General features: G+C 42.6%; 1 protein-coding gene across 1 annotated transcript in view; it reads left to right on the plus strand.

Moving 5' to 3' along the window:
* Nucleotides 1–22,803, plus strand: part of NIBAN1 (niban apoptosis regulator 1) — a 97,690-nt gene extending 74,887 nt beyond the window's left edge. The window contains exons 7-14 of the mRNA XM_053249794.1: nt 4,914–5,018; nt 5,351–5,517; nt 9,334–9,517; nt 10,992–11,153; nt 12,075–12,185; nt 13,137–13,244; nt 15,081–15,192; nt 16,532–22,803. Coding sequence (XP_053105769.1) covers nt 4,914–5,018; nt 5,351–5,517; nt 9,334–9,517; nt 10,992–11,153; nt 12,075–12,185; nt 13,137–13,244; nt 15,081–15,192; nt 16,532–18,174 — 2,592 coding nt within the window. The 3' untranslated portion in view covers nt 18,175–22,803. The remainder of the gene's footprint in view (nt 1–4,913; nt 5,019–5,350; nt 5,518–9,333; nt 9,518–10,991; nt 11,154–12,074; nt 12,186–13,136; nt 13,245–15,080; nt 15,193–16,531) is intronic.
* Nucleotides 22,804–23,927: the final 1,124 nt, after the last annotated feature.

Below are 23,927 nucleotides of genomic sequence, written 5' to 3' on the forward strand. Positions count from 1 at the left end.
AGGAGGCAATGGTAAACTCCTCCTGTATTCTACCAAAGACAACCACAGGGCTCTGTGGGCACCAGGAGTCAAAATCGACTTGACGGCACACTTAACCTTTAAGAACGTTATAAAGAAAGATTCCTTACAAGAGGAAAGCTTGTTCTGAAACCTCAGAGATGTCATGTGGACTGTGGCTACTTCAGCCTCACTGCCATCTTTACTATTTTATAGGGCTATTTATAAAGATGATTAAGATCTTCATGGGAAGTGTTTGGAACACTTGAAGTTGCTATATTAGTGCTGCTATTATTATGCGAAAGAAATATCAGAATACATAATTCCATGGAGGTGAAGATGGAATTTAGTCAGAAAGCAGATGCAAGCATGAATGCATCCAGAATGATTAAAAGTTTAATTTCTCATGGGATTTGGGTGCCATTCATCAGGCTCACAGCTACGCTTCTATCTTTTCAGTCAAGAGATATTACAAAATCCCTCAAAGCATAGACTAACTCAAAGTGTGATAGCATCCACAGGTTATGATGTGCCTCAGGGGATTACAGTTAAAAATGTGATTTGAAACTTGCACATTTGCACTTTGACCTGACAATCCTGCAGTGCCTCATTAGTGGATTTGGCAGGTGTTGGGAATTACTCATAGCTCATATTACTCTTGAAAGCTATTGTTACACAGCTTAGATGAATTATGTTATCTCCTTAGTATTGATTCACTGTAACTAGAGTTTGCTCTTCTATCAAGTGTATAATGTGTTCTTATTGGCTTTAACCAAGTATAATTCTTAGGCAGTATTCCAGGGTAACAGAACAGTTTGTGACAACTTGCCCATGAGTATTTCAGAAAGGTTTTCTTCAAAAATTCATAAATATTTACATGGTTTCCAATTTGTATGTAATGTCCTAATTTTGCCAAAATACAGTAAGCAGTAGTCTTTAACACTTCTTGATCACGTTTGTTAGGAACATAGGAAGCTGCCATAAACTGAGTCAGACCATTGGTCTATCTAGCTCAGTATTGTCTTTACAGACTGGCAGCAGCTACTCCAAGGTTGCATGCAGGAATCTCTCTCAGCCCTGTCTTGGAGAAGCCAGGGAGGGAACTTGAAACCTTCTGCTCTTCCCAGAGAAGCTCCATCCCCTGAGGGGAATATCTTACACGGCTCACACTTCTATTCTCCCATTCATATGCAACCAGGGCAGACCCTGCTTAGCTAAGGGGACAAGTCATGCTTGCTACCACAAGACCATCTCTCCTCTCCTAAAAATAAAAATAATAGTTCCTAGACCCCGCCCCCCGAAGAGTGGTCTTTCAACTGCATGTTATATACACCAACATTTTCTGCACTTAGCCTGCTATCGGAACATAGGAAGCTGCCATATACAGAGTCAGACCATTGGTCTATCTAGCTCAGTATTGTCTACACAGACCGGCAGCAGCTTCTCCAAGTTTGCAGGCAGGAATCTCCCTCAGCCCTATCTTGGAGTATCTCTTCTAAACAGCAATGGGACAAATTGTGGAAATGGACGTCGGATGTAAACCGCCCCCCCCCATTACCTGATGTGCCTTGAAATCCCCCACCCGTGAGTTACAGTACTACCTGCATATACTTCATAACCTTGTGGGTTTCCAAATCCTTGTGTGTAAATCTTTGTAGATATATCATGTACAAATAACCACTTTGTATATAATTGTGCTTTGGCAACGTACTGTATGCTTTGGTAGTTTGTTGGTTCAATAAAAAAAATCGTCCCTATCTTGGAGATGCCAGGGTGGGAGCTTGAAACCTTCTGCTCTTCCCAGAGTGGCTCCATCCCCTAAGGGAAATATCTTGCAGTGCTCACATGTAGTCTCCCATTCATATGCAACCAGGGCAGACCCTGCTTAGCTAAGAGGACAAGTCATGCTTGCTACCACAAGACCAGCTCTCCTCCTCTCCTGTTACAAAGGCTCAATGTGACACAACCCATTCGATTCTTTCAAGACAGATAATAGTTATCTTCAGAGCATTGAGGGTGATATGACAGAGCGGTGATTTTCAGACTTCCCTACCCTTAGGGAGCATTTACCACACTGAGTGGTCTGCTGAGGAGTTCCTGCTTTTATCTACTATGTGACCAGGCCTGTTCCACATACGTCTGAGCAGGCACTCAGTGGCAGAGGAAGATCAGTAGTGGTGGACAAGCTTTTTTTCATGAAGGTTATCCACTATTACTCATTTTCTCATGGAAGAACCCTTGATAAACCTCTGAGGAGTCACCAGGGTTCCTGAGGAGTCTCAGCGTTTCCTGAAATCTAGTTTTAAAATAATGATAAAGATTGTGTTACTCACTTTGCTGGATGTATATATTTCCCCACCCCCCTCATCTCCTGTCAAACAGGTTTTGCAGCTTTTTTAGTGCTTTGAAAACTTGTAAAGTCTGTTTACAATACTTTGTAAATAGGCAATAGTGGAATAAAACGAACAGCTTGCCCTCATCCTCCACCTTTTCATCTCTTATCTCCCTGTTATCTTGTTCTGTCTTGTTCCTTTTCTTCCTGCTTGCTTGGTTGAAAATAGAAGACTGGATATTCAGTAATTCCACAAGATTAAAACAGGCACATAATTTAATTATTAGAAGCCTCTCTTCTTCTCAACAGTTTTGTATCACTAAAAAGATGATGTATCTATTTTTCAAAACTTGTATGTTTTATTTTAGCTATCCTTCCTTATCTGTACTAAGGCAAAGTGTCCCATCAAGTCAATTTTGACTTCTGTCACCCACAGAGCCCTGTGGTTTTATTTTGGTAGAATACAAGAGGGGTTTACCATTGCCTTCTCCTGTGCAGTATGAGATTATGCCTTTCAGCATCTTCCTATATCGCTGCTGCCCGATGTAGTAACAGTGGGGATTTGAACCGGCAACCTTCTGCTTGTTAGTCAAGCATTTCCACACTGTGCCACTTAAGGTGACTTTATCTGTACTAGTTATGTTTAATCTGTACTAGTTATGTTTCATACATTTCTAATAACATAAAACATGTAAAAGAGATGAGTGTCTCTGTCACAGACCATCTTATACCATCTTATCTGTCTCCATCTTTGTGAATTGAATAAATTGAGACCTGGCAAGTACATAAAAATCAGTGGCAAAAGTAAGCAAGTACGAAGTACCACAAAAAGGTTTAATGTAAGAGAATACTATTACAAGCTTAGCAAGATGGGGCGGGTGGGGGGGAGTCTTGCCTTTATTGCAGTAATTCTATGATTATTGGCTGATTAGGGCCAAGTTGGTACTGTTTAAAATCTTCTATAAAGAAAAGTTACAGCTTAAGGGATATGGTAAAAGAAGGTGATGGACTACAAGACCAACAGGAATGGGGTGTGATGTTTCACCACTTATGAAGGTACAAGTAAATATAATGTGGAAAGTCTGCACCAGTGTGGATCAACAGCTCAGTGTTAAAGATCCTAAAAGGAGACTAGAAACTGTTGATCTCGTGGGCTTAGTTCTTCTTTTGCACACAGTTTTGCTCTAGCCTACATGATTTTAGAAGAAGGGCCTTATTGGAATAGACCGCCTGTTCCACCATATGATGCCCAAAATAGAGATGTGTACAAACCTGTTCAGAGGCCCTTTTAAGGGCCTCCGAACAACCAGCTGTTTGGCTAGTTCAAGGGCGGGGGATACCTTTTAAGGGTGGGGTAGGGTGCTCTTAGCCCTCCCGCCATGTTTCCCCCACCAGTGCTTCATTTTAAAAGTGTCTGGCAGCATACCTCCGTGCCGCTCCGTGTCCTGTTCGGCCTGACTGACGTGCGCAAGTGCATGAGACATACACACATGCGCCTGGTACTTCCGGCTGAAGAGTGGGAAAGGGCGGCAGGGAGGTACACTGCCGCCCTGAAGGCTTTTACCAACACTGAGTGCCAGTGGGGGAGGGTAAGTGCACCCTCCCCCGCCCTTAAAGTGAGACCCCCACTCCCTCGAGCCACCCCTGCCCGGTTCCATGCACAACCCTAGCTTGCGCACGCCGGGTGTGTGCGTTCACATGTCGCACTTGCTTGTGCGCATGTCAGGCAAGCAAGCATGATGTGCGCACATGCGCTGGGTATTTCCTGTTACTTCCAGCCGAAGAGGACTCGGGATGGCAGGGAGGTATGCTGCCGCCCTGACAGACACTTTTAAAATGGAGCGCCGGTGAGGAAAATGCTTAGTGGAGGGTAAGGGCACCCTCCCGCCCGCCCTTAAAGGTATGCCACCCCCTGTCTTTGAGCCATCCCCTGCCGGTTCCGTGCACATCCCTAGCCCCAAACACTATCAACTATACAGACATTTCTGACTGGTTCACCAACTGCAAAGTCCATGCTGGTTTATTGGCTGGCCCAATAAATAAGGGCTGGCTATTTTAATTTTTAAAATAATTCAATATTTTTATTATATTTTGCTGGTACTTCTGTCACCTAAAGTGGGTTTAGATAGCCAGGAATCCCTGACTGTGTGGCACTGTTTCAGGACCCTGGTCCAACACACTAAACCCACAATTCAAGTGCGAATCCACTTTGTATTGAATTCTGTGGCAAGCCTATCATAAATTAGAAAGCTTCCAATGCCTTGAGGTTTGATTCAAACCTTCAAAAAGTGAATACTTTTAGCATTACTTTAAACCACTTGGCACTGATATATGACCAGTTCGCCCATGTATGTCGATCCCTTTTATTGCTGCAACATCAAGTGATCAACTGCATGTATGACACACTACAGATTACACACCACAGATAGAACTTTCCTCAGGTATGATGCTTTTCTACTGGAGTTAGTTTGGACGTTTCAACTCATAGTTTCTGGGTCAATGCACAGCTGTGTTTGTGAACACACAAGGTTGCCAGTTCAATGTTATTGGGGCTAGGAATAACATTATTTCATCCCTTTTGTAGATTCTCAGCAACCTTGTCATGGAGGAGCTCCTACCTAGCCTCCAGAGCATGCTGCTTCCAAAAATGAAAGGGAAGAAGAATGACAGAAAGAGGGCATGGTTTGGGGTAAGTATTGTTTCCACCCGCCCTAATTTCCCAAACAGTCAGAGATTTCAGTTGCTACACTCTGACAGTTGCCTAGTGCAACATCCTGACCATAGATTCTGACAGCTACACAATACTGTTTCTTGCTAGCAAACTGCCTCTTTCAGACTTCTGTCTCGTTCGCTGACTACATTCAAAGCTGTTTTCAGCTGCCAAGCTGTAGAAAAACTTAGCATGAAAGTAATTTTTGCTTTTGCCAAAAGCATGCTTCCAATTGTACTGTTTGTTTTCAGAGTAGCTGGCTTGTAGCAGCTGCTGGCCATTAGCTCTGTCCATGCTTTGTATCATTACAGATACTGGAAGATACCTATCGTTTGGTCCAGGAACAAGTTTCAGAAGGACTAAGTGCCCTGAAAGATGAATGCAAAGAAGTTACCAAGGGGCTTGAAGGAACTATTCGGTCAGACCTAGATCAGATTTTGAACTCGAAGAACTTTTTAGCTGGGAAAATAAATGGCAAGTAATTTTTTTTTAATATTCAGTATTTTTCAACAGCTTCTTTGATCAGCAGAAAAAAATAGCAGAGGAAGCTTTTCCTGGTTAGGGTGACCATTTGCAGTAGAGGACAAGGTTACCTGTGCATTTTATAGTTGTATAGAAAAGGGCAGTTCAGCCAGTGTAGTTTGTCATGTGATAGTACTTCAAGACTGAAAGAGGCTATATCTGCCAAAAATCCTTTGTCTATAAAGTTATTAAAGGTAGCCGTGCCCTGTCCTCAATTGCAGCTGCCTTCTCTGCTCTTGGCCCATTCTAAACCTGTGTGTCAGAAGTGGATTGTTCCCAAATTCCTACAAAGCATTGGGGATGATTTAAAATGCAGCATGGCTGTGTGGAGGGGGAACAAAGCCTTTCCTTTGCCCATGTATTAAGAGCTTTTCTGTAGCTGTTTTCCTTGTGATGGCGATCCATGTCTGAAAGTCCCTTTAAAAGGGATTTCGAGGAGAAAAGCACAAGCAGAGAAAAGTTTTGCTTTCCCCATCCTTCCTGCCTCTTCTGCTCTCTAACCCTTTCTTTGCTATGTATGGCTTCAACATGACTTAGGTTAGATCATGTTGTGCTAGGTCCAGCTTCAGTCTCAGGACCAAAACTACACATTACATTAAATATGTTTTAAAGTAGCATCCTTAGGACTGGTCTCCTCCCTCTTTCTAAAGAAAATGTAGCCATGGAAGAGACCCCAGTCTGGGTCAGGACCACAACATGCAGGGAGTGCCATTTTCCTACTAAAAATAGCCTCTCCGCACTGCTGTTTGTAGCAAATAGCTGCTGGAGATGGGTTTCCAGATGCAAAGTAGCACAAGAATTAATCTTCCCTACCCCACAGCCCTAATTCATATTGGGGGTCCCTGCAGGTGCCATTTCTTTAAAAAGAGAGTGGACCAATCCTAAGCATGTTCCTTTAACATGTTTTTAGCAGAATGTTTTCTTGTTTTCTAATGTTTTCTTGACCCTAAACTTTGGCTGTATCATTATGAAAAGATCACTGTATCAATCCAATCAGCACTGATGATTTCCTCCTTGTGCTCTTGAAAGATGGAAAAGACCCATCTTTATCCTGTTCTCCATAAAAGGGTGTGCTGCCCTAATTTTGCCTGCAGTGTAGGAAGCAATATGCATTGTACTTCTACCACAAAATGTGCATGTGTACATATCGGTCAGGATTCTGAGTCCAAAGCTTGTTTGTGATGGGTGTGCTTGTGCCACTTCTCATAATAAAAATTGAGTGTGACTTCATCCTTGCAACTTCCTGAGCCATTTCCTTGTTGAGAAATCAAGTTATACTGGAAGACAATTTACATAGTGTGTCCCACTCCCAGAAGGATCCTTTGTTTTCATAGCAACACTTCACCCAGACTGAATATGTAAGAACGCAATAAATTGTATCTTGGGTTTTTTTTAACCTTTTTTCTGTTTTACTCATGTGTGCTTAATGAGGAACTGAGTCATAATTTTAAAAGCTTGCAAAAGAACCCAAAAAACCTTTTTGGAGTTTGCCTCATCTTTTCCTTTCATTGCTTGCCTGGGTGCTGTCCACCTTTTCCTCTACTCACTGAACTACCATTTTGAATCTGACTCTGCCCCCAGCCCTTATTTCACACCTGGCTCTGGCCAGAGGACTCCCTCCTACCCAGCAATTATACCCAGCTGCTGAATGAGGTAGGATGAAGAGCTCTCTGACCCAGCTGCTGCTTAGTACACGATCACGGGTAGCGCCTCCAACCATGTTTTTAACTGGCTGGTGATCAAATTCTGGAAGCGTGCACAGCTTCCAAACTAGGGTAGGAGACTTCTCCTACCCTTTTCTTGATCATGTGAATGAGCCTAATGGCTGCAATCCTTTAAATTCCATTAAAATTCATGCAAATTAGCTTCCTGAGCATATGCCGCGTTACAGCCTTCAACCTAATTGACGTAACTTTTCAGTTATGTTGTATTTTTTCTGCTGTTATGCTGTGTTATGACCTGTGGTCACAACAAAAAACATATTACTTACAGTATTATCTTCTAAATATTTATTTCTCCTAGCTGTACCCGTTGCTAATCCCATGCATGGCAGCTCTTGCGAGAAGCTGCCGGACTAGCAGTGGGATGGGGAGAAAACGGCCACTGGGATGAGGAGGCGGTGGTGGTGGACATGGGCCCAGCCCGGCCGCCAGGATAAGGAGGCGGTGGCTGGGATGAGGAGGTGGCAGCGGGCCTGGCCTAGCCACCAGGATGAGGCGGCGGCGGCGGGCCGACCCCACTGCCAGGATGACGTAGTGGCTGGGCTGCCAGGAGGCGGCTGCAACAGCCCAGCATGGCTGCCAGGATGAGGAGGCGGTGGCTCAGCGTGGACGCCAGGATGAGGAGATGGCAGCGGCCCAGCCTGGCTGCCGGGATGAGGAGGTGGTGGCAGGCTTGGCCTGGCCGCTGGGATGAGGAGGTGGCGGTGGGCCCGGCCCAGTTGCCGGAATGAGGAGGAGGAGGCCCTGTCTCCGCGATGAGGAGGCGGCGGCGGGCCGGGCCGGAATGAGGAGGCGGCGGCAGGAGGAGAGGATGGGCCAGCTTGAAAGCCGGCCAGAAACCACAGGCGGGGGGGAAGAAGCGGGCCGGGCAGGCCACCAGAGATGCAGATGCTCTGTGCCCAGCCAAGCTAGTAACCATTACTTTGGTCTGTTCTAAATGTTCCCGCACTGTAGAACCAAAGCAGCAGTAACCCACTGATCTAAGAAATAGTATAAAATCTATTTTATGTTTCTAATATATTAACTACTACCGCAAACTTTTATTTCGAATTAAAAGAAATGGAAAGTTTTTGCTTTCAGTACAAAGTCTGAGGTTTAATTAGCAAGCCATACCATATACCTATCAGGCAGCATAGATCTAAGGTCTGACTCAGTATATTGCAGCTTCCTATGTTCCTATAAGCTTTACAAAACTACACATTTTAAGCCTATTATTCTCTCCTTTCTTTTATATGATGACAGCTAATAAACTGCAACTTGTGTTTCAGTATATGTCAAAAGATCTGATGATTAGAATGAACTCTACTCTTCTTTGGCTGTCTGTTTTGAATGAGAATGGTGATATAATACACCAGCAAAATGTCCATTGTGATGGGCTACGTGTATGTGTATTACTGTGTATACCCTATGCTCAGAGTATGCCTCACCAGTGGTCCTTGCCATTAGTGATTGCAGTGTTTGAAATGAGTCAGAGGCCAACATCCAGAACAATTATGTGCTTATGGGAGGTCATTGGGATAGCACAAACTATTGTGGTAGTTAGTTGCTTTAGACTTGGAGCTTCTGCTCTAGACTAGTGTTGTGCTACCACACTCATGCTTTCAGTTGCACAACTGTGGCATGCCTCATTTGTTTGAGGCACCTTTGAACAAAAGTGCAATAGCACAATAGTGCTCTTGCACAAGTCCCCAATTTTTTTATCACAACCAAGCTAACCTCTTGCCATACTGCAAATTTGCTCATTCTGCACACTCTGGATGTTAGTCATGGTTTCAGCTGTGCTTCAAACACTGCCATTTTACTTCATCCCACAGAGCTCAATGGGAGCCACTGAGAACTTGCCTAACTTATATTTTCGTGGCCCCATCTCTTCATCCACTTATCCCTCCCCCACCTGGGTTTTGTTTCTTCAAGTGATGCTATGATGTGGTACCCTGGGAATAGGCAGATGGATGGATGTGTTTGGTAGTAGATCTAAATTTTGGACTCCAGTTTGTTTTTCCCTAGAGTCTTGGTGTTCTTACTCATTACTGTCTTATACCTTCAGAGAGTGTATCTGAACCTGCCCAGAAATGCTATGGTGAGAGTGTTCAGCCCTTTCTAGCTTCAATATTGGAGGAACTCATGGGCCCAGTGAGTTCTGGATTCAGTGAAGTCCGTCTGCTTTTTGAAAAAGAGGTCAACGAGATCAGCCAGAGCATCCAAGCGACAAACGATGCCATGAAAATAAATGAGGTAAGCTGGTCACATGTTTTTCTGTGGGTGGAATCTGTTGTGGACAGTGCTCTCCAATCTTCTCTCCTAGAGCATTTTATGCTTACCTCTTGATCAGTTTCTAATTTCCCAGCTCCACTGAGGACTTGCAACATGGCCTTTGTCAAGTCATTATCCCTTGATCTGAGATCTGTAAACTAAAAATAACAGTAACCTGTTTCACAGCAGGATGGTTTTAAGGAAGAACAAAATAAGGAAATATTGCTGTCTATCTAAGGCTTATAGAGCAGCATATAAATCTAAATAAAATACATTCCTTAAGCAATAATTGTCATTTGTCTGCAGCCAATATCTTTGCACTGAAAGGAACAGACACTACTTAATCAGTTTGCATGAAAGAGGTATAATTTAAGAGGCTGTGGCCTATAAATATATATTGCTCATTAACCTTACAGTTGCAGTTCTTAGTAGGGATGTGCTCAAAATATGATTCGACATCCAGATCGCAGCACAATCCCTTTAATACTGAGGGCTTCCACAGCCCCTTTAACACTGAGGAGAGCAAGTCCATGCCTGCTCCTCCTCTGCTCACTGCCATTGCCATACTCTGAGCGCTCCCACCAGCTATCAGTGTGTGCCAACAGCACTGCCCCCCAACTGCCCCCATGGGGCGCCAGCACGTCCATGGCCTCCACACATGCATGACGGCCATTTGTGTGGTCAGCATATGCAGAGGCCATTTGCATGCCAGCACTGCGTGGGGGCAGCTGGGGGAGAGCGCTGGTGGTGCACGCTGATAGCTGGGGAGAGTGCCAAGGGTACTGCAATGGCGGCGAGCAGAGGAGGAGCAGGGATGGTCTTGCTCTCATCCGTGTTAAAGGGGTGGTGGAAGCCCTCAGTTTTAAGGGGATTGTGCTTTGATTTAGATGCTGAATCATGTTTCGAGCACATCCCTAGTTCTAAAATCTCTCAAGTCTCCCTTACTGTGCACAACGCTGCCCTGCTCTTGTGAAATCATAAGAACAGCCCTGCTGGATCAGGCCCAGGGCCCATCTAGTCCAGCATCCTGTTTCGCACAGTGGCCCACCAGATGCTGCTGGAAGCCACAGGCAGGAGTTGAGGGCGTGCCCTCTCTCCTGCCATTACTCCCCTGCAATCAAGGCAACTAAACCAATAGCAGGCAGCTAAGCCATTAATACCTCTCCCTGCTAAACTCTTCTGTGATATCAGAGTAGATCAGCCACTTTTGATTGGATGTCACAGCCCAAGGAGTTATATTCGCCCAATCCCATTTCTCTTTTCTTCCAGTCGCAGCCACTTAGTTATCATTCCTTACCACTGGATTTCCTGAACACTCAAACTCTCCATTCTTTATTAAGATCACACACATAGCTGCTATACTGCATTGGATTATTTATTTCATTAAAATGGTGGTATAAATATTATGACAGGAAATTTCTCTGGATACTTCTTTGAAATACTGTCTTCCTGTTAGAAACTGGAGAAGCTGGTGAGCTTGCCGTACAACTCTGTAAAAATGGAGCCTTGCTATCTGAAAGTCAACCTCCTTCAAGAACAGCTGCAGGACCTCAAGAGCCGCTTCAAGTTCTACGATATTGACTTGGTTATTCAAAGGACTCAAAACATCATGCAGGAGGTACTGTAGGATTCTTATTTACTTTGACCATTATTGCTAAATTAGTCAGGACCAAACCAACATTTTGAGCAGCCACATCAGAATCCACTGTGTGTGTTCTTCAGTGCTGAGGTCATTGAGGTCAGTGGAACTACTAGGGCAGAGAGTGCCCTGCAGAAGGCATATGCAGAAGGCACTATTCTGTTGACCAAGCAAGGACAGAATGTCAAGGTACCAGTATTGATTTCCAGCTAGACCAAGCCAGAGGGTTTATATGGCTTGCCAATTGTAGGGGCTGATGTTGTACACTCTTGTTTTTCTTGATCAATGACCATAATAAAGACTGACTGACTGTATACTCTTGTTTCCTTCTGTATCTGAAAAGGGTTCTGAGGCTTAAGCTTAGACAGTCTCAGCCTCAGACAATGAAGTTTATAATTCAAGCCATACAGGCTCTGACAGAACCATTCACAAAGTCATATTATTATGGATAACTGCCATAAAGAGAAAAAACACTAAAATTGCCAAAATTGCCTTGTAAAGACAAACACTTTTATGTACCTTAATAAGTACACTGGATAGGTGGATGTTGTCTGATAGACTCATCTTTGTGTTACCCCTGCCAACTGGGCAAAGAGGCACCTTTTTAATGTGGCGATTCTCTTTATTGAGCAGGGGGAGAGTAAATGGCCCTAGCCACCCCCAGCACAGTACCTCCAGTGACTGTTGCTGGTGTCTATCATGTTTCTTTTTAGATTGTGAGCCCTTTGGGGACAGGGAGCCATCTTATTTATTTATTATTTCTCTATGTAAACCGCTTTGGTTGAAAAGCGGTATATAAATATTTGTTGTTGTTATCTGTGCTTTTCCTGCTGACTTCAGCAGAAACAGGCTAATATGGTATGGCCATCTATTTTTCAATGTGTTTGTCTCCATTTCTAGCTTATGGAAAATGCAGTCTATACCTTTGAGCAGCTGCTTCGCTTAAGCATACCCTGTGACCTGGCCAAAATGGCAACAGCCATTGAAAAAGTCAAACTTCGTGTACTAAAGGTATGCTGTTATCTGCTTGCATTTTGCAGAATAAATCTCAGATTGTTAAATCATAATAATCCAATGAAGGTATTTCTTCCCTGTATCCCTATTAATATGTAATGTGAAATTTATTTGCGTTTATTAACAGTAGGTATATCTGATTCTAAACTATCTTGCAACATTCCTAGCCCAGGTGCAAAGAAATCCAGGGCTCATGTTCCTTTGATAATTATGTAGAAGTGGGAATTTCAGCAGATGCCACTTTTCTTGACTCTGCATGACAAGTTGCACCATTCCTTTTCAACATCACTGTTTAAAGGTACAAGAGACCTGCCCTCTCTTTCATCTGGTCACCCTACAGCCAGTTTATAACTGTGTAAAGTTGTGTATCTTCTATAGTCACTGGTCTGAATAAGACCTTCTCAGCTGATACCTACAACAGTCACAAACTGTGGTAGTCAGAAATAATTCCCGAGTCCCCTGGTCATCAGAAATAATTCCTGAGGCGTCAGTGAGTTATTTGCCCTTTAGAACTCTTTGGGGTAGGAACTGTATTTTTAATATGATTCTGTAAAATGCCACATATGTTGATGGTGTATTAAAATTATGCAAACCTTGTGCTAAGTTCCAAGAACACAGGATTTGATTGTTTTTCATGCAAGCCTATATGGCAATTAGACATGCAACTATATGTCTAGCTGGAACCAGTCATAAATGTGAAAGGAATGGAAGGGTAGCTTTTAGGGCCAATGCTTCTGTTAGCATTTTTATAACAGAAATGGTGCAAAGAGCCTATTCTCAGAGACTCCTTGGAAAATAAACAAGTTTGAAGAGAAGGAAGCATTTAGTGCTTCTGTGTATTGGTTTTAGGCTTGCTTTGGTCCATGCAGATGGGGGACAGCTGTAAACACTACAACATGGCAGTATGTCACAGCTGATGTATACTTTTGTTTGGTTTTTAATTGACAGCAATATGACTATGACAGCAGCACTGTCCGGAAGAAGATATTTCAGGATGCCTTGGTCCAGATCACTTTGCCCACCCTGCAGCGGACATTGGCCGCAACATGTAAACCAGTAGGTTACTATTCTGAACTACTAAAAGGAGAATAAGAATTTGCACTTATTCTCTGCAGCTAACATGCTGCAGCTAACATGCTGATCACTGTGAATGCATTATCCCAACCATTCTGAAAGACTGCAGAATATGAGAGAGTGATTGATTAGGGTCAAGGAAGCATTTATTTTATCTATATTTTATAAACTGCCTTTCATAAAAAAGAATATTCTAAGGTAGTGATAGATCTCTGTCTTTGTAAATCCCAGAAAGATCATATGAAACTCTGGTAATATCTATTTCCTACCACCAAGGGGAGCTATTCCAATTCTAGGGTGTTGTTTCTCAAATATAGCCATTAAGCCCTTTCCCCTTTCTTGTCCCATAAAATCAGTAGAGTGAGTCAGTGGTGTGCCTTGGATCTAGCAAGCTGTATGAAACACAAGAGCCCTATTCACATTATGTTTAACGTACGAACAATCTGTGTACAGTGTATGCATGTACAGTTATTCGCACATTAAGTTCCCTGCATGTACAGTAGTACACTTCCTATCTGTACACTGTGTAGGGCCTATAGTTAGGTTTATTTTTTACATGAATGCACATACAATCATTCACACAAAAATACGTATAGTGTACAGACGTCTGTACAAATGTAAACTGTCATGTCTTAATAGGGCTAAAAAAAAAAGGCTGCAATCACAAAAATGATTGGGATGAGGAGACGCTTCCCTGCTTTACTCCCTGGGGCACAAAATATTGTAGAATGAAAGTGGGGCAAGTACCCCACCATAGCAATGAGCCGTACAAAAAGTTAACTTGTGGATTGTAGCCACCATGCATACTCGGGCCATGCCTGCAGTCAATTTGAAAGAATCACTGATCTAGGACCAGTTTGAATCCTGACCCACCCCCTGTCCAGACATTTCTGAAGCCACATGAAAGGGTTAGGGTTTCTGAATATTTGTCTGAGGGATACTCGTGAGCCATTTTTTGCAGAAGGATAAGCGGGTGAGAGGGCACAGAAAGTGCAGTTCATTCATTCTGCTCCTACACTTCCCCATCTCTGTTGGGTTCCATTTCTCTTGGAATTACATAAGGCTGATTTTGTATAAGATGGAGAAGTCCAAGGAAAGGGACACAGATATTGGTTGCCCTTCAGACCTTCCATGTATTATATCTGAAACAGAATGAACCGAGTGCTGCACACATTCCTAACCCTAATCTACACTCAGTGTGACTGGATGCTGGCCTCTTTAAACTGGTCTTTTCCTGGGGTAAATTACATTTTTCTACACAGATATCATCTTTATGTAGGATAATGTGTACCCTAAAGTACAGTGCATGTGTTTGGTTTGGAGCAAATAAATGGCTTAGGAATCAGGAATCTGGGGTGGATTCCCTATCGCTGTGAGAGCCATAGACTGAGTCCTGTCAGTTTTGGTCCCTACAGCCAGAACTGCTAGGAGTGGATGCCGACAGAGTAGCCTTTGCTGAAGCAGCATAAAAACACAAGAAAGAGCAAAAGCAAGCATTCTAAAAGAAAGTGAAGGAGTGCATACTAGTTGATTGTACAACATTCTTTTCAGATCCAGCTCTGAGATCATTTTGCTCTTGAAGCAGCCCAGGAATTCCCCCTCCTTTTTTTGCACCTTTGCTGTCATACCTAGTGCTATGGGTTGTGAATTTCTTGTTACCTTGCAAGACCTGTCCATGCTCATTAGACCTGTTCATGCTCCACATGGGATCCCACTCAGTGTGGAGCTAGGTTCAGACACCTTTGCTCTAAGAGTTCTGATTAGCTTTAGTTGGACAAGGTCATTTTATTTATTCTCTTACACTGTATCCTTGTACAGGAGCTTCAGAAATATGAGCAGTTCATCTTTGCTGATCATACCAGTGTGATACAAGTTGAAAATGTCTATGAAGAGATTTTACTTCAAATGTTGCTAGATGAAATCCAAAAAGGTAACATTCCTTCTTGTGACAAACATACTAATCAATCTTATGAAGTAACAAACTGGCAGTAGATCTCTTGAGATAACAGGCTTGTTATCAAGGTCACGTTTGTGACATGTTATCTTATTTAGCAAATATTAAATATTATAGATCATCCTACTACAAAGCTTAGATTCGGATTGAATTTTTTACACCACATATTCAGATATGTTGTACATTTAGATACCTGACTAAAGAATAATGAATATTGTGCCTTCATTCTACTGGCTTAAAAAAAAACCACTTCTCAAAATCTATCAGGGAGTGGAGATATAGATAGTGTAGGTTGCCAAAGCCATGCCCTATTTCTAAGCCAGTTTACATCCTCTATCCTAATCCACCCAACTCCTGATGCCATCAATCTTGACTCACTTCTGTTAACAATGTCCAGGGACAGCCTTCTTCCCTGACTCCCAGTGAAACCCTTGCTCAACACCTCTTTCCTCAACACTCAGCAAGGTAATCAGTTTTGGTCTAAGCCCAGAACATGAATCAATAATTAGATGCAGATATAGATGCCAAAGAAAAGTTGTATTCCATTGGGAAAGAGGCAATCTAGTGCTAGCTCAAACACCTCCTCCCATTTTGGCTACTCCTTTCACAGGTGGCAAAAATAAGATGTGTGTTCAGCAAGGTTTATGGAGGGGGCTGCAAACTTTCCAGGCTGCCAACTTTTGCAGATGGCAGTGGTAGTCTTGTGATTGTACTGAAAACACTGCACTGCAGTGGTGGCAGCAATACTAAAAGTGCTGTTGCTTTCTCTGGCAAGCAGCCTATGCTGCATGATGTCACAGCATTACTGTTGCATTCCAGGAAAAGAAATTAGTCCCTCATAAGTACTTCTTCCAGAATTCAGAATGATGCAAGATAATGATGTCACATTATTCCCCATCACTGTGCAGAAGTGAAGGAATGGTGGCTGGCAGGAGTCAGTTGTTGGGGAAAGCAGTGCACCAGTGCTTTAGGCATCCCTGCCACTCACAGTTGTGCAGCATTTTCACTAAAATCAAAAGGATACCTCTGTAGTTGCCACCTGCAAAATAGATAACGAGCAATCCAAAACATATCAAAATTTTCAGAAGTTTTGTGCCCCCTCCCCCCAATATCCTTTTTTTTAATTTAAAAAAAAAAGGAAAAAAACCCAAACAAAGTTAGGCAAAAGTTATTTTGCACAATTGATTTGGGTCAGCCCTATGACATCCCCACCATCTCAGTTTTATTTCAGGACTGTATATGTTGTTGCTCCACACCACAGCCATCCTTTGTTACACTCTGTGGCTGAATCTTTTTTTGTCCATTTCCTGTTTAGTGATAAAAGAGGCTGCTCACTTGAAGAAACACAACCTCTTTGAAGAAATGCACCTGCCTTCGATCAGTGTATCCAGTTTGAGTGATCTAAAAACTCCTTCAGGATCAGCACAAGCCAGCCCAGCTAGGAAGGCAGCCACCAAGTTGACAGATGTATCATATACCGACACTCAAAGTAATGATGTGTTTACACCAGAAAAAATCCCTCAGGAGGAATGCCATGAGACTGTGGACAATGAAAAAGAAATTTCGGCTATGGCTTCTAGTATTCCAACTGACACAAAGGAAGAGATTATCTTAGATTTTAGTAGCCGTTTGGAGTCACCCTCTGTGATCCTTGGATCTGTAGAAGAAAACATAGCTCGACGGGTTCCAGATGTCACAGAAACAAAAGTTGGTGGAGACACATCAGAAAATAAGGTACTAGTGGGAGAGGAAAACTTGTCAGTTCCAGATAGTGTGAGTGAAATAAGAAACCTGTTGACATTGACAGTTGAATTGCCAGTAAATGTTCCACCTGAGAATAAAGAAGTTGTACATGAATGTGGGATTTCAAATCCTCAGGAATGTTCAGAAGAAAAGGACGAGGACAAAATGAAAGCAGAGATATGTCAAACGTGTGAAATGCAGGAGCCTCCCAGAATACTTTCCCCAGAAAGTATAGAAGCAGATGATGTAAAAGTAACAAGCATTTCCTTGCCACTCAATGAGGAATCAGATTATATAAATGTAGCAAGCATTTCCTTTCCATCCAACATAGAAGCAGATTATATTAATGTATCAAGTATCTCTGTTCCTTCCAGTGCAGATGAAGATTATATAAATGCATCAAGTATCTCTGGGGAACAAAGCTGCATTTCTCAAGTGGAGAAATGCACTTCTTCTGAGGTTCCTAAAGAACCAGGCCTTTGTGAAGCATCAGGAACAGAACTGGAGACAACAGCAAGCATCTGGTATGCTGATGTAGAAGGTAGTAGTCCTGATGACCAGTTCCAAACAAAGCAGTATGCTGAAAGTGGACAATCTGATCAGAGGGAAGTAGGTCTTTCCCCACTTCCTTCAGTCTCCGTAGAAGGCAAGTCACAAACAGAGCAACATGATGATGGTAGACAACCTAACCTGAGGGAAGTAGATGTTTCCTCTCTGCACTTTGTTGCAGTGGATGAGAAGCCACAAGTGGAACAACATGCTGAAAATGAAAAATCTGACCAGAAGAATGAAGAATTTTCTTCCCTTCATTCTGTCCCAATGGATGACAGTTCCCAAACAGGGCAATATATTGAAGGTGGAGAATCTGACTTGCAAGAAACAGAACTCTCCCCTCTTCATTCTTCTACAGAAGTAGATGCTCAGTTGTCCTTTGGTTGTTCTCTTGAAACAGAAGAGTCTGTTTTGAATATTGGAAACTTGACAATAGAACCAATGGATTTGCCAGTTTCTCCAGAAGTAAAACAGAGTAAAGATAGTAATTTGGAGGCCTTGGTGAACATAAAATCAAACGGCTTCACTTTGGTTGAAGTGGAAGATTCTAAGGGAACAGATGTGTCCTTGCTGCATGCTGATGTTGCAAATGCTCTGGAAGCTGAAACAGGCACACTGGAAAATGCTGAGGGTGATTGTTCTAAGTCACAGTCTGAGAAATAAGAAAAAAGTTACCTTGGGAATCCAAAGCCTAACCTTATGATCAGAATCCCCCTAACATTTGAACAGAGAAATTTCTTCAGATTCACAGATCCTATTTGAGAGCACTTGTATACGTTGAATATGTAACTATTTTAGCATTTTGATTGCTTTAAATCATCTTTCTCCTCGGTTACTGCTTCATGTCATTCATTCATTCCAACATCTTAGAAGTGGGCCACTGAAAATTGGCTACTGTCACTAATAAGGAGATTTGTGCAAACTCTCAATGAGATGGTGGCAAAACCGTTGAAGCCTTTGACATTCCTTGGAAACAGCGTTCACTGAAAATACTCAATGTGGCTATTTAAAATGAAGGACTTGCTCATATGGTTGGGATTGCAGTGTTTGGTCAGTAGCATTGAGAAAGAAGTGCTAAAATCAAGTGCAGTTAAGAGAAAATGAAACTATGTAGTAGTTGCATGAAGCATGTTGAAAGCAAATGATCAATGAAGAAAGGAATTTACTTATTGGAACTTTGCACAGCATAATGGTGCATATGGTTTTGACTATTGATAGAAAGATGCTTGCTTCTGTATTTTAAGAGCTCTAGTAAATATTTTGACAATGGAGAGGTCAGTTCTCCTCCTCCTTTTGTTTTTTATACTATACTGTATTTAAAACTGCCAGGATAGTTGGATCAGGCTTCTTTGTCCCATTCTTCTGCACCTTTTGCAGAGCACTTTATAATTATTTGTTCAAAGGGAGTGACAACGATAAATATTTATATACCGCTTTTCAACAAAAGTTCCCAAAGCAGTTTACATAGAGAATAAATATAAAGGTGGCTCCCTGTCACTGTTCCCTCTAAGGTGCACGCATACAAACCCCCAGGCCTCTGCACAGCAGTTTCTAGTGGATACGCAGTCTCTGCTGCGCCTGCCACGGCCGCCCAGCTGCCCGGTACCCTGTTTCCCCCTCTCCCTGACCGGGCGGCGGCCACTGCCACCTCCTCCCTTCCTCCCTGGCTGGGCACAGCAGGCTTCGCCCCCTTTTTTAAACCTCTGAAAGCCCACCGTGCATTGTGGCGGGATGGGGGGCGGTGAGCTCCTTCCACCTCCCCTCCGCTCAAGTGACTGCTCTGATGTCTGCAGCCCGTTTCTGGCGTGGAAGGAACATTTCTGTGCTGCGCTTTGCACTAATTTTTTGGGGGGGGCGGGGAGTTATGTGCGCACACTGCCTTGATACTGCCACCCAGAACAAAACTCTTTCTGCTTACTGATGATAAAAAATAGAGGGAGCACTGCTCCCTGTCCCCAAAGGGCTCACAGTCTAAAAAGAAACATAAGGCAGATACCAGCAACAGCCACTGAAGGGATGCAGTGCTGGGGATGCATAGGGCTGTTTGCTTTCCCCCTGCTCAATAAATAGAATCAACTCTTTGAAAAGGTGCCTCTGCTCGGTTAGCAGGGGAATGATGGAAGTTTTGAGTAATTTGTAACGTACTTATTCTGCAGTGCCTTAGCCAGGGTCATGTGTAAAAAGGAAACAGTTGGAAATTCTGTGGCAGGCGATCCAAATTCTTTACCAAGAAAAGTTGAAGTATGCAACCTGTATACATTACGAAGAGGGTTTACATCTTATTTTGCATAATTTATTCTGCTTCTCCCAATCATGGAGAGGGATAGGTAGCTGTGCAGATTATCAGGTCATCCCTGTGCCTGTGTGGGCACTCAGTGGTTAGAACTGTGGAAGCCAGGAGCAGGCTTACTTTGTAATGAGCAATTTGGGATGATATTGCCTGCTGTCATAGCTCCTACCAGAGCCAGAGGAGGGGGGAGTTCTCTGGGGTGAATCCTTGACTAGAAGGGATTCAAAGTTGGCTGCCACCATCCAGTTTATTTTAATGTGGGACAAACCACTCTTTCCACATTAAGACTGGTGGGAGTGGGGGGAACCCTCCTAGAAGGGCTGAGCAGTCATAGGCCTCCAAAGGTGTGTGACTAAGGCAGACCCAAAATGAAGAGTAGCACACATCAGCAACAAGAATTTATTATATAAACAGAAAAAGGTATGCACTAAGAACAACTGTCTTTTCATAAAGCAGATTGTGAGAGATTTCATTAACCTGGCAACTCAGATCCAAGCAATACAATAAAGGAAAATAACTTCCCTATCTCATTACTCACAGGCAGGAATCTTGGCCTCCCATTTCCCCAGCACCTTATCAGCCAGCTTCTTCCTCAGGGCACTCCTGGGACAGACCAACTCAAGAAAAGGTTTTTCTCTACTTCTGTAGATGGCTGTGAGTGTAGCTCTGGATTGGTCCTTCTGTTTTGATTTTCCTGGGCTTTCCCCCTTATTAGGAAAGGCCCACCCTCCAAGCAGTTGCTTTCAGTGAGACCTAGTCCTCCCTCAAAGCTTCCCCTCACTACACCTGCACCTTTTCTTTTCTATTTCTTTAATCAAAAGGGCTAGATATTTACTTTTTTCTTTTAAAGCTGAGAATTCAGGGATGAGACCTGGGATATTTCAGTCGTCCAGGATCTGAAGCCTTTTCTCCATGTCCATGGCCCTGGCACCTCCACGAACTATGTTTTTACAGTAGCATGCCACTCCAGAAATGTTTAAGTTACTGATATGGGCAAGTATGCTGGTTCAGTTATCAAAGTACAATTTATTGCAGTGACACTGGATAGCAAATAATAAGCACAACATTACAACGAAGGTCCCAATTAGCACCTGACAGTTCACAAATCTTTGTGGCATTTAGCTGTAGAAAAAGCTATCCCATTGCAAATGCTATCTTAATTAAAACAAATACTAACAAGAGAATTATGAAGAATTATAATGATGATTATGATCATCATATATCTAACTTAAGTTTCAGACATTTAACTGTACATCTTTGCCTATTTTCATTCTGGGATAGTGGCTGTTTTCAAGTAAATGCATCAAAGGTGGGATTTCCTAATGCATGTGTGGCCAGCCTTGGACATGGGTGTCACAGTGGGAAAGGTAGTGGGAGTTTGTGGCATACCTGAGCAGGAAGGCATACCTGAACAGGAGCAGGAAGGGCAGGCTATGGCGGAGAATCAAATAAAGGTTGCTCTCCCTCACTCAGGAGACAAGTGGCAAAACCACACCAAGGGATGGGAGACTGCCTACGTACAACCCATTCTTTGAGCTTGACTTTTGGTACATTTGTCAAAGATACTGCCTGTCTATGTATGCAAGTCCAAAACCAGGACCTTGTGAAACAGTGTAGTTGATGCAAACTTATTCGGGCAGGATCAGCCGGCCCCACTATTACTAGGTTAATCCATGTAAACAATTAAGAATTACTTTAATTACTCAACTTCCTTGGAAATGTTGTACATGCTACAAATCCATCGTAAGCCATGGAGATAATTCGCATATTCTACTTGCATGTAATTAACTTTCCATATCATTTTCCTGATTATGGAAGACACAAAGCTGCCACTGATTAATATTTTAGTTATTTCACAATCTTTTTGAAATTCATAACAAGTATGAAACATGACTTCCCCGCTGTGCCACCTAATGGTGCATTGAGGAAGTAACTTGGCTAGGGAGCAAGAGGTTGCGGGTATGTTTCCCAGACTATGGGAAACACCTATATTGGGCAGCAGTCATATAGGAAGATGCTAAAAGGCATCAGCTTATACTGTGTGGGAGGTGGCAATGGTAAACCCCTCCTGTATTCTACCAAAGAAAACCACAGGGCTCTGTGATTGCCAGAAGTCGACATCGACTCAATGGCACACTTTACCTTTAGACATTTACCTTTATGAGACATTTGAGGAAACCATTTGACTGAGGGATTTTGATATAAGAATTTAAAAGTAATGAAAACTGAAAACTATGGATGTAAGTTACTTTTTAGTTGGCCATCTGGAGCTAATTCCGAAGTACAGTATTTGTAAACTTTTGTTTACAGCCCTCAGAGCTAGGTGTTTCCCCTTTAAAAGACTATAGATATATCCCTATTCACGTTTTGTTCAACACATGTACAATCTGTGTAGTTTATGCTCCTGCTCTCCATGTTGTTGATTGGAGAAACTTCAATGTAATGGTGTCAGGACACGTGGTAAGCCATCTTAGACATTAAGGGAAGGGGAGAGGTAGATTTGATATGTGGCGCCAGTTTTGTCGACAGTATGGCCAAGTGTTCCTTTTAATGTGTAGTTCTGCCTTTATTGTCTTCTCAATTTGGAGCTGCAAAAAGCTTACTTACAATCTAATCTTAACCATACTTGCTTGGAAACAGGTCCCATTGCTTTATTTTGGGCCTGCTTCATAGGTCCAAGTAACTACATTTAGGTATGAAGCCTTAAAAGGTAAATCTCAGATATTGTGGTTTATCTTATTGAAGGTTTGTTGGGTACTTGACTAACAAACATTAGCTCTTATGCTGTCATTTCAGTTTTGTGAATTTCAAGAAGTATAATCAGTGCGCAGTAGCTTCATGTGTAAATAACTGTTAATGTCAAAATATTTCAGGTATCATTTAGAATTCATGTGTACATATTTCATCTGATTACCCAGCTTGAGCAGATAAATTGTGAAACACAGTGTAACATGTTTAATCCTTCTCAAGTGCTTGTGCCAAAATAAAATATTATTATCTCCTATATTGTGTTTCTTTGAAAGGTGATCATGTACTTAAGGAAAAAGTTAAATATAGCTTATCTCAAAATTTGTCTTTGCTCTACCCCAAATTATAGATAAGCTTTTGCTTCATAAGTTGCAACACTTCTGCATAAGAATTAAGCAATGCTAGGTCTAGTTTTTCAAAATCATTTTTGAATGATGTGCCCAGAGCTGACTATGAATATGCGCATATGGGGTATTGGGATGAAGAGTGGTATCAAAAGCTAGAGAAGGTGACTATTCTCAATGAGGAGACCAGTGCCAAGGCTGTGAAATTGAGTACACATCTTAAGGAGACTGAAGAGAGGAGAGGAGAGCTGGTCTTGTGGTAGCAAGCATGACTTGTCCCCTTAGCCAAGCAGGGTCTGCCCAGGTTGCATATGAATGGGAGACTTGATGTGTGAGCACTGTAAATTATTCCCCTCAGGGGATGGAGCCACTCTGGGAAGAGCAGAAGGTTTCAAGTCCCGCTCCTGGCATCTCCAAGATAGGGCTGAGAGAGAGTCCTGCCTGCAACCTTGGAGAAGCCAGCCCACTGCCAGTCTACGAAGACAATACTGAGCTAGATAGACCAGTGGTCTAACTCAGTATATGGCAGCTTCCTATGTTCCTGTGTAACCATTTTGGAGAATGTAATGTGGCACTTTTTTCAGCCAACCTGATTGGGCAAATAGTTGCTAGATTGGATTCCATGAAATGGAGTTGAATTTTCCATTTTGGAGAATGTAATGTGTGATGTAGCACTTTTTTCAGCCACCATGACTGGGCAAATAGTTGCTAGATTGCGATGACGGTTATCAGTAGTTAAGCACATTTGCATAAATGGAATGGTCATGGCACCTTTTGTGGAGCAAATTTTGACTATATAAATCAGTCCCATGTCAATAGTTATAGTCTTGAATGGTGGAAGTCTGGCAGGTTGCTATGAGTGTATCAAAGATGACTGGTTCTCACCATATATTTTCCATATTAATCTCTGGGTGTGGTCAGTGTTCTTTGTGTGCAGCTAATCTCATTTGGCTGTATGAACTGGCCCTCAGGTTTTTACAATAAAAATTGTTGGACTATACTAAAATTGACCCATGACTCATATACTAGAACAT

The sequence above is a fragment of the Hemicordylus capensis genome, chromosome 4 (genome assembly GCF_027244095.1).
Source record: "Hemicordylus capensis ecotype Gifberg chromosome 4, rHemCap1.1.pri, whole genome shotgun sequence".
Taxonomy (NCBI): domain Eukaryota; kingdom Metazoa; phylum Chordata; class Lepidosauria; order Squamata; family Cordylidae; genus Hemicordylus; species Hemicordylus capensis.